We start from the raw sequence: 18,663 nt of genomic DNA, 5'->3' as shown, positions 1-18,663 counted from the left end.
CAAACGCTATTTGGCTACTGACTTGGTGATGGCTGGAGGGGCTGCAGGGACGGTCATCCAAAATCAACTGCAGCCCTTTCTGATCCAGAAGCTGGAATGGAGAGATGGTTTGCGTGCGTATAGCGCTATTGTCACACATTTCTTCTGTTTTTGAAAACATGCTGCCCCTTCTCGGTTCTTTTGAATCGAGCAACTGGCAGATAGGGAGGTCATTGTTACATTAAGGTTTCCAGCATAGCTTTGATATATTGTACTGCAGTTTTGTTTATAATTATGTCTTGCTTATTAACAGTCTTTAAGCAAATGGTTTAAACTATATGTCAATGCTCTTGAAATCCACAAGAATTGGTGTCATTTACATCAGTAAAGCATACAAGTGAGTTGATAATATTTTTTTTACGATATTTTTTAATATGTTTAATTAAATGCATTTGTCTTTTTAAGCTTGGGTTGGATCAATCAGCCATGCTGTTATGATGACACTTGCTCCCCTGTCCGGAAAACTCGTGGTGAAATATGGAGCCGCCAAAGTGGCAGTAGTTGGCGATCTGGTGACCATAGGTGGTCTGGTGTGGTCATCCTATGCGGAAAAATTTAAAACCCTATTTTTCAGCCGTGGAATCATTGTTGGCGTGGGATCAAGTCTGGCCTACGCTCCAGGTAATGCTTTACATTAAAATCAAATTTTGTCACACATTTCTTCTGTTTTTGAAACAGAAGGAGGGGACAGGGATAACGCGGTGCCCAGTTCAGGAGCGGAAGGGGATGTGTCACTGCCATGGGCGGGGGTGGTGGCGGGAGCTTTGGCAGCTTCACCTCAGCCGCAGTGTCAGACGGCAAATCTGGCAGTGCTGTTGGAGGAGGAGGAGGAGGAGGTGGCGGCAGAAGATATTCTGGTGGCAGCGGGGGCTTTGGGGCTTCACCTCAGCTGCAGTGCTGGGCGCAAGCAGCTAGGACTGGCCGCCCACAAAGGACCTCCCTGGGCTTGCTTTGCTGAAAACGGGGCGACTGGTGCTAGTTTGAGCGGCCGGCGCAAACTACCGTCAGTCGCCCAGTGCTCAACAAAACAAGTCTGGGGAGGTCCTTTGCGGGTGGCCAGTTCTAGCCGCACCTTAGAGGGGGTCTTCCCGGAAGTTAATTGCTTCCAGGTTCACCGACCAACTGGTCCGCAAGGACCGGTAGGAACCCACCCCTGATGCAGAGACGCTGCAGTTTAAATAGGCTTTTCCTTTCGTGGAAATAGAGGTATCAGAGTCCATCAAACAGTCCAAGTCATAAACAGATAAGACAGTCCGTCATCAATGTCTTTCAGTTAAGGGATAATCCAAATAACATAGTCCATAATCATACAAACAGTCGGTTTGCTAACTGTTGCAAAACTTACACTAGCTCACGACACTCAGATCAGATCAGCCCAGCATCTAACAAACAGAGAGCTAGCAGTCATTCTGGCTCCCCCTTATGGCCGATTGAGGAAAAACAGCAACCAATCACATTTTACCGTATGATTTAAAGAAACAATTACAACATTGCTACATGATTTATATATTGCCAACCCAACTGTTAGATTAAATTCCTAACAAAACTCATTAGAAATAGTAGCATGGTTTTTAATTGTGTCAGATGAAAAGCAACGTTTAAGCTTTCTCCTTTCCCAGATCCCTTTTTCATGTTAAATAAAACAGAGGGTGATGTGACTGGACTTCAATATAAAACAACTACTTTCAATTTCTCTTTGTTTCTTGATAGGTCTCATAATGGTTAGCGTTTATTTCACCAGGAAACGCGCTTTGGCTACTGGCCTGGTGATGGCTGGAGGGGCTGCAGGGACTGTCCTCCAGTATCAACTGCAGCCCTTTCTCATCCATAAGCTGGAATGGAGAGGCAGCCTAAGGGCCTATAGCGCTATGTTAGCCATATGTGTCATTGCTGCCTTAGCCTACAGGCCCCTTCAAAACGGTATGTATCTGCTTTGGGCATTTTAAATTAAATATCTCCTTTTTCCTGTGTGTGTGTGTGGGGGGGGAAGAGAATCCATATTGGGTAAAATAAGGATACAAAGTACCCCAAAGAGAGTTCTTTTCAGGTTTCTGAATTCTCCTACACAATTACTCAGACACAACACAACTATACATCCCTGCCCCCCCCCCCCCCCCCAATAAATAAGTAGCAACATGGGAATGAAAAGAAAGTAAATCCAACATTTAGGACAACTATTGGAACCATGCAATAGTGTAGAAACAATTGGAAAAGAACTGAATTTTAAATTATTTATGCTTTGTAGCTCAACTGAGTTGAGACCATGTTTTTCCTGTTTGGGAGTTTGACCTTGGGATGGAGAGTCTTGGAGGGGAAGCACCAACCACTGAAACCAGAGATTGACTCTTCTTCCTCCCTCCCTTTTCTCTTCCAGACATGGATCCCAATGAACAGCTGCAACCATCATGGTCTGATCATGGTGAGCCTTTATTTCACAAGCAAACGCTATTTGGCTACTGGCTTGGTGATGGCTGGAGGGGCTGCAGGGACGGTCATCCAAAATCAACTGCAGCCCTTTCTGATCCAGAAGCTGGAATGGAGAGATGGTTTGCGTGCGTATAGCGCTATTGTCACACATTTCTTCTGTTTTTGAAAACATGCTGCCCCTTCTCGGTTCTTTTGAATCGAGCAACTGGCAGATAGGGAGGTCATTGTTACATTAAGGTTTCCAGCATAGCTTTGATATATTGTACTGCAGTTTTGTTTATAATTATGTCTTGCTTATTAACAGTCTTTAAGCAAATGGTTTAAACTATATGTCAATGCTCTTGAAATCCACAAGAATTGGTGTCATTTACATCAGTAAAGCATACAAGTGAGTTGATAATATTTTTTTTACGATATTTTTTAATATGTTTATTTAAATGCATTTGTCTTTTTAAGCTTGGGTTGGATCAATCAGCCATGCTGTTATGATGACACTTGCTCCCCTGTCCGGAAAACTCGTGGTGAAATATGGAGCCGCCAAAGTGGCAGTAGTTGGCGATCTGGTGACCATAGGTGGTCTGGTGTGGTCATCCTATGCGGAAAAATTTAAAACCCTATTTTTCAGCCGTGGAATCATTGTTGGCGTGGGATCAAGTCTGGCCTACGCTCCAGGTAATGCTTTACATTAAAATCAAATTTTGTCACACATTTCTTCTGTTTTTGAAACAGAAGGAGGGGACAGGGATAACGCGGTGCCCAGTTCAGGAGCGGAAGGGGATGTGTCACTGCCATGGGCGGGGGTGGTGGCGGGAGCTTTGGCAGCTTCACCTCAGCCGCAGTGTCAGACGGCAAATCTGGCAGTGCTGTTGGAGGAGGAGGAGGAGGTGGCGGCAGAAGATATTCTGGTGGCAGCGGGGGCTTTGGGGCTTCACCTCAGCTGCAGTGCTGGGCGCAAGCGGCTAGGACTGGCCGCCCACAAAGGACCTCCCTGGGCTTGCTTTGCTGAAAACGGGGCGACTGGTGCTAGTTTGAGCGGCCGGCGCAAACTACCGTCAGTCGCCCAGTGCTCAACAAAACAAGTCTGGGGAGGTCCTTTGCGGGTGGCCAGTTCTAGCCGCACCTTAGAGGGGGTCTTCCCGGAAGTTAATTGCTTCCAGGTTCACCGACCAACTGGTCCGCAAGGACCGGTAGGAACCCACCCCTGATACAGAGACGCTGCAGTTTAAATAGGCTTTTCCTTTCGTGGAAATAGAGGTATCAGAGTCCATCAAACAGTCCAAGTCATAAACAGATAAGACAGTCCGTCATCAATGTCTTTCAGTTAAGGGATAATCCAAATAACATAGTCCATAATCATACAAACAGTCGGTTTGCTAACTGTTGCAAAACTTACACTAGCTCACGACACTCAGATCAGATCAGCCCAGCATCTAACAAACAGAGAGCTAGCAGTCATTCTGGCTCCCCCTTATGGCCGATTGAGGAAAAACAGCAACCAATCACATTTTACCGTATGATTTAAAGAAACAATTACAACATTGCTACATGATTTATATATTGCCAACCCAACTGTTAGATTAAATTCCTAACAAAACTCATTAGAAATAGTAGCATGGTTTTTAATTGTGTCAGATGAAAAGCAACGTTTAAGCTTTCTCCTTTCCCAGATCCCTTTTTCATGTTAAATAAAACAGAGGGTGATGTGACTGGACTTCAATATAAAACAACTACTTTCAATTTCTCTTTGTTTCTTGATAGGTCTCATAATGGTTAGCGTTTATTTCACCAGGAAACGCGCTTTGGCTACTGGCCTGGTGATGGCTGGAGGGGCTGCAGGGACTGTCCTCCAGTATCAACTGCAGCCCTTTCTCATCCATAAGCTGGAATGGAGAGGCAGCCTAAGGGCCTATAGCGCTATGTTAGCCATATGTGTCATTGCTGCCTTAGCCTACAGGCCCCTTCAAAACGGTATGTATCTGCTTTGGGCATTTTAAATTAAATATCTCCTTTTTCCTGTGTGTGTGTGGGGGGGGGGGGAAGAGAATCCATATTGGGTAAAATAAGGATACAAAGTACCCCAAAGAGTTCTTTTCAGGTTTCTGAATTCTCCTACACAATTACTCAGACACAACACAACTATACATCCCTGCCCCCCCCCCAATAAATAAGTAGCAACACGGGAATGAAAAGAAAGTAAATCCAACATTTAGGACAACTATTGGAACCATGCAATAGTGTAGAAACAATTGGAAAAGAACTGAATTTTAAATTATTTATGCTTTGTAGCTCAACTGAGTTGAGACCATGTTTTTCCTGTTTGGGAGTTTGACCTTGGGATGGAGAGTCTTGGAGGGGAAGCACCAACCACTGAAACCAGAGATTGACTCTTCTTCCTCCCTCCCTTTTCTCTTCCAGACATGGATCCCAATGAACAGCTGCAACCATCATGGTCTGATCATGGTGAGCCTTTATTTCACTAGCAAACGCTATTTGGCTACTGGCTTGGTGATGGCTGGAGGGGCTGCAGGGACGGTCATCCAAAATCAACTGCAGCCCTTTCTGATCCAGAAGCTGGAATGGAGAGATGGTTTGCGTGCGTATAGCGCTATTGTCACACATTTCTTCTGTTTTTGAAAACATGCTGCCCCTTCTCGGTTCTTTTGAATCGAGCAACTGGCAGATAGGGAGGTCATTGTTACATTAAGGTTTCCAGCATAGCTTTGATATATTGTACTGCAGTTTTGTTTATAATTATGTCTTGCTTATTAACAGTCTTTAAGCAAATGGTTTAAACTATATGTCAATGCTCTTGAAATCCACAAGAATTGGTGTCATTTACATCAGTAAAGCATACAAGTGAGTTGATAATATTTTTTTTACGATATTTTTTAATATGTTTATTTAAATGCATTTGTCTTTTTAAGCTTGGGTTGGATCAATCAGCCATGCTGTTATGATGACACTTGCTCCCCTGTCCGGAAAACTCGTGGTGAAATATGGAGCCGCCAAAGTGGCAGTAGTTGGCGATCTGGTGACCATAGGTGGTCTGGTGTGGTCATCCTATGCGGAAAAATTTAAAACCCTATTTTTCAGCCGTGGAATCATTGTTGGCGTGGGATCAAGTCTGGCCTACGCTCCAGGTAATGCTTTACATTAAAATCAAATTTTGTCACACATTTCTTCTGTTTTTGAAACAGAAGGAGGGGACAGGGATAACGCGGTGCCCAGTTCAGGAGCGGAAGGGGATGTGTCACTGCCATGGGCGGGGGTGGTGGCGGGAGCTTTGGCAGCTTCACCTCAGCCGCAGTGTCAGACGGCAAATCTGGCAGTGCTGTTGGAGGAGGAGGAGGAGGTGGCGGCAGAAGATATTCTGGTGGCAGCGGGGGCTTTGGGGCTTCACCTCAGCTGCAGTGCTGGGCGCAAGCAGCTAGGACTGGCCGCCCACAAAGGACCTCCCTGGGCTTGCTTTGATGAAAACGGGGCGACTGGTGCTAGTTTGAGCGGCCGGCGCAAACTACCGTCAGTCGCCCAGTGCTCAACAAAACAAGTCTGGGGAGGTCCTTTGCGGGTGGCCAGTTCTAGCCGCACCTTAGAGGGGGTCTTCCCGGAAGTTAATTGCTTCCAGGTTCACCGACCAACTGGTCCGCAAGGACCGGTAGGAACCCACCCCTGATACAGAGACGCTGCAGTTTAAATAGGCTTTTCCTTTCGTGGAAATAGAGGTATCAGAGTCCATCAAACAGTCCAAGTCATAAACAGATAAGACAGTCCGTCATCAATGTCTTTCAGTTAAGGGATAATCCAAATAACATAGTCCATAATCATACAAACAGTCGGTTTGCTAACTGTTGCAAAACTTACACTAGCTCACGACACTCAGATCAGATCAGCCCAGCATCTAACAAACAGAGAGCTAGCAGTCATTCTGGCTCCCCCTTATGGCCGATTGAGGAAAAACAGCAACCAATCACATTTTACCGTATGATTTAAAGAAACAATTACAACATTGCTACATGATTTATATATTGCCAACCCAACTGTTAGATTAAATTCCTAACAAAACTCATTAGAAATAGTAGCATGGTTTTTAATTGTGTCAGATGAAAAGCAACGTTTAAGCTTTCTCCTTTCCCAGATCCCTTTTTCATGTTAAATAAAACAGAGGGTGATGTGACTGGACTTCAATATAAAACAACTACTTTCAATTTCTCTTTGTTTCTTGATAGGTCTCATAATGGTTAGCGTTTATTTCACCAGGAAACGCCATTTGGCTACTGGCCTGGTGATGGCTGGAGGGGCTGCAGGGACTGTCCTCCAGTATCAACTGCAGCCCTTTCTCATCCATAAGCTGGAATGGAGAGGCAGCCTAAGGGCCTATAGCGCTATGTTAGCCATATGTGTCATTGCTGCCTTAGCCTACAGGCCCCTTCAAAACGGTATGTATCTGCTTTGGGCATTTTAAATTAAATATCTCCTTTTTCCTGTGTGTGTGTGTGGGGGGGGAAGAGAATCCATATTGGGTAAAATAAGGATACAAAGTACCCCAAAGAGTTCTTTTCAGGTTTCTGAATTCTCCTACACAATTACTCAGACACAACACAACTATACATTCCTGCCCCCCCCCCCCCCAATAAATAAGTAGCAACACGGGAATGAAAAGAAAGTAAATCCAACATTTAGGACAACTATTGGAACCATGCAATAGTGTAGAAACAATTGGAAAAGAACTGAATTTTAAATTATTTATGCTTTGTAGCTCAACTGAGTTGAGACCATGTTTTTCCTGTTTGGGAGTTTGACCTTGGGATGGAGAGTCTTGGAGGGGAAGCACCAACCACTGAAACCAGAGATTGACTCTTCTTCCTCCCTCCCTTTTCTCTTCCAGACATGGATCCCAATGAACAGCTGCAACCATCATGGTCTGATCATGGTGAGCCTTTATTTCACTAGCAAACGCTATTTGGCTACTGGCTTGGTGATGGCTGGAGGGGCTGCAGGGACGGTCATCCAAAATCAACTGCAGCCCTTTCTGATCCAGAAGCTGGAATGGAGAGATGGTTTGCGTGCGTATAGCGCTATTGTCACACATTTCTTCTGTTTTTGAAAACATGCTGCCCCTTCTCGGTTCTTTTGAATCGAGCAACTGGCAGATAGGGAGGTCATTGTTACATTAAGGTTTCCAGCATAGCTTTGATATATTGTACTGCAGTTTTGTTTATAATTATGTCTTGCTTATTAACAGTCTTTAAGCAAATGGTTTAAACTATATGTCAATGCTCTTGAAATCCACAAGAATTGGTGTCATTTACATCAGTAAAGCATACAAGTGAGTTGATAATATTTTTTTTACGATATTTTTTAATATGTTTATTTAAATGCATTTGTCTTTTTAAGCTTGGGTTGGATCAATCAGCCATGCTGTTATGATGACACTTGCTCCCCTGTCCGGAAAACTCGTGGTGAAATATGGAGCCGCCAAAGTGGCAGTAGTTGGCGATCTGGTGACCATAGGTGGTCTGGTGTGGTCATCCTATGCGGAAAAATTTAAAACCCTATTTTTCAGCCGTGGAATCATTGTTGGCGTGGGATCAAGTCTGGCCTACGCTCCAGGTAATGCTTTACATTAAAATCAAATTTTGTCACACATTTCTTCTGTTTTTGAAACAGAAGGAGGGGACAGGGATAACGCGGTGCCCAGTTCAGGAGCGGAAGGGGATGTGTCACTGCCATGGGCGGGGGTGGTGGCGGGAGCTTTGGCAGCTTCACCTCAGCCGCAGTGTCAGACGGCAAATCTGGCAGTGCTGTTGGAGGAGGAGGAGGAGGTGGCGGCAGAAGATATTCTGGTGGCAGCGGGGGCTTTGGGGCTTCACCTCAGCTGCAGTGCTGGGCGCAAGCGGCTAGGACTGGCCGCCCACAAAGGACCTCCCTGGGCTTGCTTTGATGAAAACGGGGCGACTGGTGCTAGTTTGAGCGGCCGGCGCAAACTACCGTCAGTCGCCCAGTGCTCAACAAAACAAGTCTGGGGAGGTCCTTTGCGGGTGGCCAGTTCTAGCCGCACCTTAGAGGGGGTCTTCCCGGAAGTTAATTGCTTCCAGGTTCACCGACCAACTGGTCCGCAAGGACCGGTAGGAACCCACCCCTGATACAGAGACGCTGCAGTTTAAATAGGCTTTTCCTTTCGTGGAAATAGAGGTATCAGAGTCCATCAAACAGTCCAAGTCATAAACAGATAAGACAGTCCGTCATCAATGTCTTTCAGTTAAGGGATAATCCAAATAACATAGTCCATAATCATACAAACAGTCGGTTTGCTAACTGTTGCAAAACTTACACTAGCTCACGACACTCAGATCAGATCAGCCCAGCATCTAACAAACAGAGAGCTAGCAGTCATTCTGGCTCCCCCTTATGGCCGATTGAGGAAAAACAGCAACCAATCACATTTTACCGTATGATTTAAAGAAACAATTACAACATTGCTACATGATTTATATATTGCCAACCCAACTGTTAGATTAAATTCCTAACAAAACTCATTAGAAATAGTAGCATGGTTTTTAATTGTGTCAGATGAAAAGCAACATTTAAGCTTTCTCCTTTCCCAGATCCCTTTTTCATGTTAAATAAAACAGAGGGTGATGTGACTGGACTTCAATATAAAACAACTACTTTCAATTTCTCTTTGTTTCTTGATAGGTCTCATAATGGTTAGCGTTTATTTCACCAGGAAACGCGCTTTGGCTACTGGCCTGGTGATGGCTGGAGGGGCTGCAGGGACTGTCCTCCAGTATCAACTGCAGCCCTTTCTCATCCATAAGCTGGAATGGAGAGGCAGCCTAAGGGCCTATAGCGCTATGTTAGCCATATGTGTCATTGCTGCCTTAGCCTACAGGCCCCTTCAAAACGGTATGTATCTGCTTTGGGCATTTTAAATTAAATATCTCCTTTTTCCTGTGTGTGTGTGTGGGGGGGGGGGGAAGAGAATCCATATTGGGTAAAATAAGGATACAAAGTACCCCAAAGAGTTCTTTTCAGGTTTCTGAATTCTCCTACACAATTACTCAGACACAACACAACTATACATCCCTGCCCCCCCCCCCCAATAAATAAGTAGCAACACGGGAATGAAAAGAAAGTAAATCCAACATTTAGGACAACTATTGGAACCATGCAATAGTGTAGAAACAATTGGAAAAGAACTGAATTTTAAATTATTTATGCTTTGTAGCTCAACTGAGTTGAGACCATGTTTTTCCTGTTTGGGAGTTTGACCTTGGGATGGAGAGTCTTGGAGGGGAAGCACCAACCACTGAAACCAGAGATTGACTCTTCTTCCTCCCTCCCTTTTCTCTTCCAGACATGGATCCCAATGAACAGCTGCAACCATCATGGTCTGATCATGGTGAGCCTTTATTTCACTAGCAAACGCTATTTGGCTACTGGCTTGGTGATGGCTGGAGGGGCTGCAGGGACGGTCATCCAAAATCAACTGCAGCCCTTTCTGATCCAGAAGCTGGAATGGAGAGATGGTTTGCGTGCGTATAGCGCTATTGTCACACATTTCTTCTGTTTTTGAAAACATGCTGCCCCTTCTCGGTTCTTTTGAATCGAGCAACTGGCAGATAGGGAGGTCATTGTTACATTAAGGTTTCCAGCATAGCTTTGATATATTGTACTGCAGTTTTGTTTATAATTATGTCTTGCTTATTAACAGTCTTTAAGCAAATGGTTTAAACTATATGTCAATGCTCTTGAAATCCACAAGAATTAGTGTCATTTACATCAGTAAAGCATACAAGTGAGTTGATAATATTTTTTTTACGATATTTTTTAATATGTTTAATTAAATGCATTTGTCTTTTTAAGCTTGGGTTGGATCAATCAGCCATGCTGTTATGATGACACTTGCTCCCCTGTCCGGAAAACTCGTGGTGAAATATGGAGCCGCCAAAGTGGCAGTAGTTGGCGATCTGGTGACCATAGGTGGTCTGGTGTGGTCATCCTATGCGGAAAAATTTAAAACCCTATTTTTCAGCCGTGGAATCATTGTTGGCGTGGGATCAAGTCTGGCCTACGCTCCAGGTAATGCTTTACATTAAAATCAAATTTTGTCACACATTTCTTCTGTTTTTGAAACAGAAGGAGGAGGGGACAGGGATAACGCGGTGCCCAGTTCAGGAGCGGAAGGGGATGTGTCACTGCCATGGGCGGGGGGGGTGGCGGGAGCTTTGGCAGCTTCACCTCAGCCGCAGTGTCAGACGGCAAATCTGGCAGTGCTGTTGGAGGAGGAGGAGGTGGCGGCAGAAGATATTCTGGTGGCAGCGGGGGCTTTGGGGCTTCACCTCAGCTGCAGTGCTGGGCGCAAGCGGCTAGGACTGGCCGCCCACATAGGACCTCCCTGGGCTTGCTTTGCTGAAAACGGGGCGACTGGTGCTAGTTTGAGCGGCCGGCGCAAACTACCGTCAGTCGCCCAGTGCTCAACAAAACAAGTCTGGGGAGGTCCTTTGCGGTTCTAGCCAGTGGCCAGTTCTAGCCGCACCTTAGAGGGGGTCTTCCCGGAAGTTAATTGCTTCCAGGTTCACCAACCAACTGGTCCGCAAGGACCGGTAGGAACCCACCCCTGATACAGAGACGCTGCAGTTTAAATAGGCTTTTCCTTTCGTGGAAATAGAGGTATCAGAGTCCATCAAACAGTCCAAGTCATAAACAGATAAGACAGTCCGTCATCAATGTCTTTCAGTTAAGGGATAATCCAAATAACATAGTCCATAATCATACAAACAGTCGGTTTGCTAACTGTTGCAAAACTTACACTAGCTCACGACACTCAGATCAGATCAGCCCAGCATCTAACAATCAGAGAGCTAGCAGTCATTCTGGCTCCCCCTTATGGCCGATTGAGGAAAAACAGCAACCAATCACATTTTACCGTATGATTTAAAGAAACAATTACAACATTGCTACATGATTTATATATTGCCAACCCAACTGTTAGATTAAATTCCTAACAAAACTCATTAGAAATAGTAGCATGGTTTTTAATTGTGTCAGATGAAAAGCAACGTTTAAGCTTTCTCCTTTCCCAGATCCCTTTTTCATGTTAAATAAAACAGAGGGTGATGTGACTGGACTTCAATATAAAACAACTACTTTCAATTTCTCTTTGTTTCTTGATAGGTCTCATAATGGTTAGCGTTTATTTCACCAGGAAACGCGCTTTGGCTACTGGCCTGGTGATGGCTGGAGGGGCTGCAGGGACTGTCCTCCAGTATCAACTGCAGCCCTTTCTCATCCATAAGCTGGAATGGAGAGGCAGCCTAAGGGCCTATAGCGCTATGTTAGCCATATGTGTCATTGCTGCCTTAGCCTACAGGCCCCTTCAAAACGGTATGTATCTGCTTTGGGCATTTTAAATTAAATATCTCCTTTTTCCTGTGTGTGTGGGGGGGGGGGGAAGAGAATCCATATTGGGTAAAATAAGGATACAAAGTACCCCAAAGAGTTCTTTTCAGGTTTCTGAATTCTCCTACACAATTACTCAGACACAACACAACTATACATCCCTGCCCCCCCCCCCCAATAAATAAGTAGCAACACGGGAATGAAAAGAAAGTAAATCCAACATTTAGGACAACTATTGGAACCATGCAATAGTGTAGAAACAATTGGAAAAGAACTGAATTTTAAATTATTTATGCTTTGTAGCTCAACTGAGTTGAGACCATGTTTTTCCTGTTTGGGAGTTTGACCTTGGGATGGAGAGTCTTGGAGGGGAAGCACCAACCACTGAAACCAGAGATTGACTCTTCTTCCTCCCTCCCTTTTCTCTTCCAGACATGGATCCCAATGAACAGCTGCAACCATCATGGTCTGATCATGGTGAGCCTTTATTTCACTAGCAAACGCTATTTGGCTACTGGCTTGGTGATGGCTGGAGGGGCTGCAGGGACGGTCATCCAAAATCAACTGCAGCCCTTTCTGATCCAGAAGCTGGAATGGAGAGGCAGCCTAAGGGCCTATAGCGCTATGTTAGCCATATGTGTCATTGCTGCCTTAGCCTACAGGCCCCTTCAAAATGGTATGTATCTGCTTTGGGCATTTTAAATTAAATATCTCCTTTTTCCTGTGTGTGTGGGGGGGGGAAGAGAATCCATATTGGGTAAAATAAGGATACAAAGTAACCCAAAGAGTTCTTTTCAGGTTTCCGAATTCTCCTACACAATTACTCAGACACAACACAACTATACATCCCTGCCCCCCCCCCCCCCCCAATAAATAAGTAGCAACACGGGAATGAAAAGAAAGTAAATCCAACATTTAGGACAACTATTGGAACCATGCAATAGTGTAGAAACAATTGGAAAAGAACTGAATTTTAAATTATTTATGCTTTGTAGCTCAACTGAGTTGAGACCATGTTTTTCCTGTTTGGGAGTTTGACCTTGGGATGGAGAGTCTTGGAGGGGAAGCACCAACCACTGAAACCAGAGATTGACTCTTCTTCCTCCCTCCCTTTTCTCTTCCAGACATGGATCCCAATGAACAGCTGCAACCATCCAGCGACAGACCCTAGAACGTCCTTAGGGACCCCTGGAAGGCGACTTTGTTTGTCCTTGGTTGTTGGTTTTTTCTCATTATGATGATATTATTGTTATTTAATTCTATGTCCAAAAGAAGAGTCTTAGCTGAAGTTTTAAATATTAATTTGGTTGTTACGTTTCATTTATTATTTCTTGCTTACTTATTTTTTTAATTAAAATATTACATTGGTACTTCTTTTGCCCCAGGATGAATAGCTGCAGTGGGTGAAATCCATTCTTTACATGCCAGTTAAAGCCTTTTTCCCTGCAGATAATTTATAAACTCTTTATCGTGGAGTAATATACAAATGTGAACAGACAGTTGGACAAAGGCTTAATAAAATTCTAACCGGAGTTGGATGTGATTTTGTTTTCAAACCTGATCTTTGTCGATTGATAAATGTCATATGAATAGTCTATAAATACATCAATATTCCTAAAAAAAATACTGCCCTAAGTTATTGAAACCTTTATAGTGATCCTAGAATAACATAATGAAATTTACAACAAGGAAAAACCGAAAGAAGGGTTATACTTTGAATAAAGGAGAATAAAATTAAAATTAGAAAGGCTCATTAGTCTTGATGAGAGGAAAAAGAAAGATTAATTCCAGGAAGTATTTTCAAAGGTATTGTAAATCTTGTTTGTTTGTGTGTTTATTGGATTTATATGCCGCCCTTCTCCCAGAGGACTCAGGGCAGCGTACAACATTAAAAAAAAAAAAAACATTACAAAAGTTAAAAAGGAAATTAAATAAAGTATCCAAAAACAAACCCAATTAATATTAACAATACAATTTTAAAAATTAGATTAAAATTAATAATTACATTAATCATTTATTTTATTCTGTTCAGGCCAGGCCGGCTTGCTGGAAAAGCCAACTTCTTAGGGCGCGTCAAAAGGACTGGAGGTCGTCAAAAGGACTGGAGGTCGGGGATTATACGAAGCTCCAGGGGCAGCTCATTCCAGAGGGAAGGTGCTCCCACAGGGAAGGCTCTCCCCCTCGGGGTCTCTAGCTGACACTGTCTGGCCGACGGCACCCTGAGGAGGCCAACTCTGTGGGATCGCACTGGACAGTGGGAGGCTACTGGTGGCAGTAGGTGGTCTCGCAGGTATCCTGGATATTCTTATCGCATAAGAAAAACTTCCAGTTCAATTTATGATAGCCCTGAAGGAAAAAATGGTTTTCTAGAGATATGTCAGATCTATATAAAGAAGAAACAGTCTGCCTCAGAGGAATTCAAAAATGCTGAAGGATTTATGAGATTTGTCAGAACATTGTACATCAGACTAATTATGTCAATCATAACAAAGGCCAATAAAATCTCACGGCAAATAAATTATGCACAGTTGGCTCTAGTCTATTTTCAAATCAAATGATGATGCAACAGCATACAAAAAGATGGTCTTATTGCTATAGCAATTAGCTTTTGGGCAGAACAGAAATGTAGAGAAATAGGAGGCACAGAAAGAAGATGCTAGCTAGTATGGTGGCTTTTAAAAATGTATCATTTATGTGTGTGTAACAGGAAGATTTGTTGTTATGCAGTAGTGAATCACAGAGCAGGAATGGGACACAGGACAGAGCATGGGGTGTAATAGTAATATTATTTACATGTTTCTACAACAAAAATATTTTATTCTGTGCTTGATTTCTGAAAAAGAAAAGCAGAAGAGGCATCTATGGATCACAATTTCACTAAGATTTGTTGATCACTAATTATGATTGTAAGATGCAATGATTCTTCAATTTGGGAGAGAACTGAACCAAAGTATTGCTTGGATAATCGCTGGTGAATAGGAAGTTCTTCATCAGCCTCCAGTTTTAAAATTCAGGAACCTATTATGACCATTTAACTTATTTATTTATTACATTTATACATTGCTCATCTCATTGTTGCAGTGATTCCGGGCAGCTGATTTTCATCACTGTGTTTACTAGTTATCCAAACGAAAACAAAACTGCTAATTAAAATTACTTTTATGTAATCAAAGATTAGATAAGCATATGAAATAATGAAGCAGGAAAAGAAGCAAAGGACATCACAATTCTCGCAGAAAAGTGCACAATAATACAAAACATAAACTAAAAGGTAAAGATATTAATCTAATGCAATCAACGGTTGCCACATTTTAACTGCAATCAAACAGTATTTGGCTGCAATCCTTGCTATATCTTCAATTGAAATTTCCCTAGTAAACCAAACAAAAAAGTTTCACATAAAGAGACTGGGAAAACCAAGCATATGTGGAAAGAGAGCATATGTGTCCCACAATTAATGAAAAGACACGGATTATACTTTCCTGCCAATTTCCTATAGTTGCCATATCATTAACACCTTTCTGTGGATTCGCTTATTGCTGTGATGCCAGCAGGATCACATTTACACAAGAAATAAATGAAAAGTTTATAAATAAGTTTCAAAATAAAAGGCTGCTATATTTTTGTTGATATTACAGTATTCTAAGATTGTATTATACCTCTGGAATAAAAAATGGTTTGCTTCCTGCTAAGAAAGAAAATTCCTGAATTTATCTACTTTAAAAAAATCCGATCTTTGAAATAAACTGAGATATCGCAGAAATTTAAGTTCTATTCTCTATAACAGTTTCTGGATTTATCAGAATTTCACAGGTGGGCTGTCAAGACTCTTACATAATGTTTGTCACCTGTGGATGAATTGGGTAACACATACATTGGGTGACACATAAATTAAATAAACATGTATTTATTTATTTGTTGGTTTTTCTTATTTTCAGAGCATCAGAGTGTAATTCATCCAAATTTATTTTAAAGTAGATATTAACAGAAGTATGGAATTGTTGTGATCTATGAATAAAGCAAAGCCCCTGTGAAATAATTTAAAATAAAAATAAAAATATGAATAGGCAGTTTATTCAACATTCTATTTCACTGTACTTAATTCTGGTGTTTCCTTACAATTTAGAATCTATGTAATTTGTTAAATGTTTCAAAAAATTAAGTTGTGTTTATTCTACAAGTATGCATAAATTGTAGCTTTAAAATGGCATCATCTTCTACTTAGGTTTAATGGGACTTCTCAAGATTTAAGAAAGTACTTTGGAGGTAGTGCTTGCAAAACCATTCATGGATCAAATTACCAAAAAAACCAACAACATTCCAGTGATGTAACCTTAAACACTTCTGCTTTTATTGTTTGCTGAGTTTGTCTGCTGATAGATCCAGTGCCCTGTCAAGTAAAAGAAACCTATCATTTGCTGATCGATGATTCAACATCTTGTTTCTTTATGGTTGATTGCTTAGAATCCTTCAAACACTCTTGATATTCTTTTGGGATTTAAAAGTGACTAGATTCTTCACTGTTGGTAGAGCCAGTCTTGTAGGCTGGTGAGATGTTAGATTTCTCCATATGAGTTTGTTGATTCTCAGAACAAGAAATCCAAAGAAGCTTATACTCCTGGACATTGTCCCAAGTTTAAACATTATTTTAATTAATACAGAATACATAATAAACTCTTGAAATATTTGCTCCATTGTTTTAACAGTTACATAACTCCACTTATAGAAACAGGAACAAGAATAAATGCAAGTTACGGACTGCATATCATATAAGATTTAAGTTTATACTTTTTGTGTTCCGGGGCCCTTTCATCAATTTCATAGCAAATCTGGCCAGTATCTATTTTACTATTCTTCAAAATCAGGGATGAAGCAGGTTTTTTTGAGTTTTTAAATTAATTTCTTGTTGCAGAAGAACCTATAGTGCTGTATACTGAAATATTCCCATCTCACATCATAATCTAATATTTATTCTCAGAGGATAGTTGAAAGGATAGTGCCGACATCATCTTCCATTCTTCAAATACCGTTTTTCATCTGAATATGTGGAAAAATTTATTAATCTTTGCATGTGATTACAGAAAACCTATTTCTTATGATTTATTATGTAGAAATGATTAAAGAATAAGCTAAACATTAATTTTGGGTCAGATTTTAAATTCAAGTAAGTGGCTTACACAAATTCTCAACAGTGATATTCAGTATGGTGTTTCATTCTGGCTTAAGAATGATACCATTCCATGGCAATAAATATATACTCAAATAAGGATTTAGGCTGAATTGTGATTTAGATTCACTTCTTCCTGATAAACACGTCCTGCTAGAAAGTGGAGAGAGCTTTCTCGCTGGCAGGTTTAGCACTAGTCTTCTTGGAAGTATCTCTAAAACTATATAGAGTCCCTGCTCCAAAGCTGAATGTTGGACCTTCTGTAGAGAAATCACTTGATTTCCTCACAGAGGTCTTTGAGTGGGTAACCAGCTACAGCAGTGGTCTCCAACCTTGGCAACTTTAAGACCTGTGGACTTCAACTCCCAGAGTTCCTCAGCTTTGCAAAGCTGGCTGAGGAACTCTGGGAGTTGAAGTCCACAGGTCTTAAAAGTTGCCAAGGTTGGAGACCACTGAGCTACAGAGATGCAAGGAATGCAGGAATGGGATGAGCTGAAGTCCACAAGTCTTAAAGTTGCCAAGGTTGGAGACCAGTGAGCTACAGGGATGCAAGGCAGGAAGCAGCTGCCCCATCTCCACATACTTAGGCCACTTTTCATAAGCAGATGTCTGTGGAAATTCTCAGTCATCCAGGTCACAGTTGTCTCAAAAGTGCTTTTTCAAAAGACAACTGGCTGGTGTTTTTTTTTCCAGGAGGAAGAGGAGGAAGGAGGGGGGGAGAGGAGGAAGAAGAAAAGTTTGTCATCCAATAAATCCTATGAGTTGCTTTCAAGCAGATTCATCATTCCTAAGCGGATGAATACACGGTCTTGGAATGCTTGATCCCTAATGGGAAGAAATTATTTCCCGAGTGGGCGGCTGCGCTCATTTGCATCGCGAGATGCAAAAAAAAAAAAAAAGAGCCGTCTTTTCTCCTTCTTTTCTCCTCTTCAAAAGGCCTTGTGAGAAGGTGCCTGAAGAAACCCATGAATCTTTGCAAGCTTTAGCTATCCTACTCACTGTCTGCGTTGGCCAGATATGGCTTAAAGGTCAGGTGATAGACTGCCCCCCTACAGTAAGGTGACCAGATGTCCCGCTTTTGGCGGGACACCCCCGCCTTTTGATGCATATTCCCGCCCCCCGCCCGCTTTTTAAAAAGGCACGCTTTTTTTGGCGCTGGCAGCTCCCGCCCATCAGCTGCTGGGCTGGCTCATCGTTTCGTTCTATGCTACCTACAAATTTAAGCCAGCCCAGCCTGCCGCTCACTAATTTGATTGGCTAGACTCCAGCCAATCAGTGAGCTGGCCAACCAGCTCACTGATTGGCTGGACTCCTTAGCTGAGGACGCATGCGCGAGTTCTCCATTTTATTTTGTCTTTCTTTCTTGTTGGGGTTGCAGCTGCTGCGCTTACTCACTGGTGGTGAGTATGTTTTGTATTGTCTAATTAATTTGGTACCGTGGGAATCGGGAGGCGCTGGGGGGAGGAGACGTTGCTGGTCGCCGCGTGCTCCCTCGCTCGCGGCGGAGGAGGAGGAGGGGAAAGCAGCCCGGCGTTGCTGGTCGCCGCGTGCTCCCTCGCTCGCGGCTGAGGAGGGGGAGGAGGGGGAAGCAGCCCGGCGTTGCTCGCGGAGGAGGAGGAGGAGGGGTG

At 42.7% G+C, this 18,663-nt stretch overlaps 1 protein-coding gene across 1 annotated transcript; it reads left to right on the top strand.

The window, feature by feature from the left end:
- Positions 1-6,725: 6,725 nt before the first annotated feature.
- On the top strand, positions 6,726-13,411 carry LOC148045181 (uncharacterized). Its single transcript, XM_087718910.1, has 8 exons — positions 6,726-6,902; positions 7,352-7,396; positions 7,861-8,076; positions 9,163-9,372; positions 9,824-9,868; positions 10,333-10,548; positions 11,644-11,853; positions 12,993-13,411. The coding sequence occupies exons 1-8, from the start codon at positions 6,752-6,754 to the stop codon at positions 13,037-13,039; spliced, it is 1,140 nt and encodes a 379-aa protein (XP_087575036.1). The 5' UTR covers positions 6,726-6,751; the 3' UTR covers positions 13,040-13,411.
- Positions 13,412-18,663: the final 5,252 nt, after the last annotated feature.

This window comes from Thamnophis sirtalis, unplaced genomic scaffold (assembly GCF_051295495.1).
Source record: "Thamnophis sirtalis isolate CommonGarterSnake01/CBP01778 unplaced genomic scaffold, rThaSir2_p1.2 scaffold_6, whole genome shotgun sequence".
Lineage (NCBI taxonomy): Eukaryota > Metazoa > Chordata > Lepidosauria > Squamata > Natricidae > Thamnophis > Thamnophis sirtalis.
The sequence above is the reverse complement of the archived record's forward strand: the minus strand, read 5'-3'. Positions and strand labels throughout refer to the sequence as shown.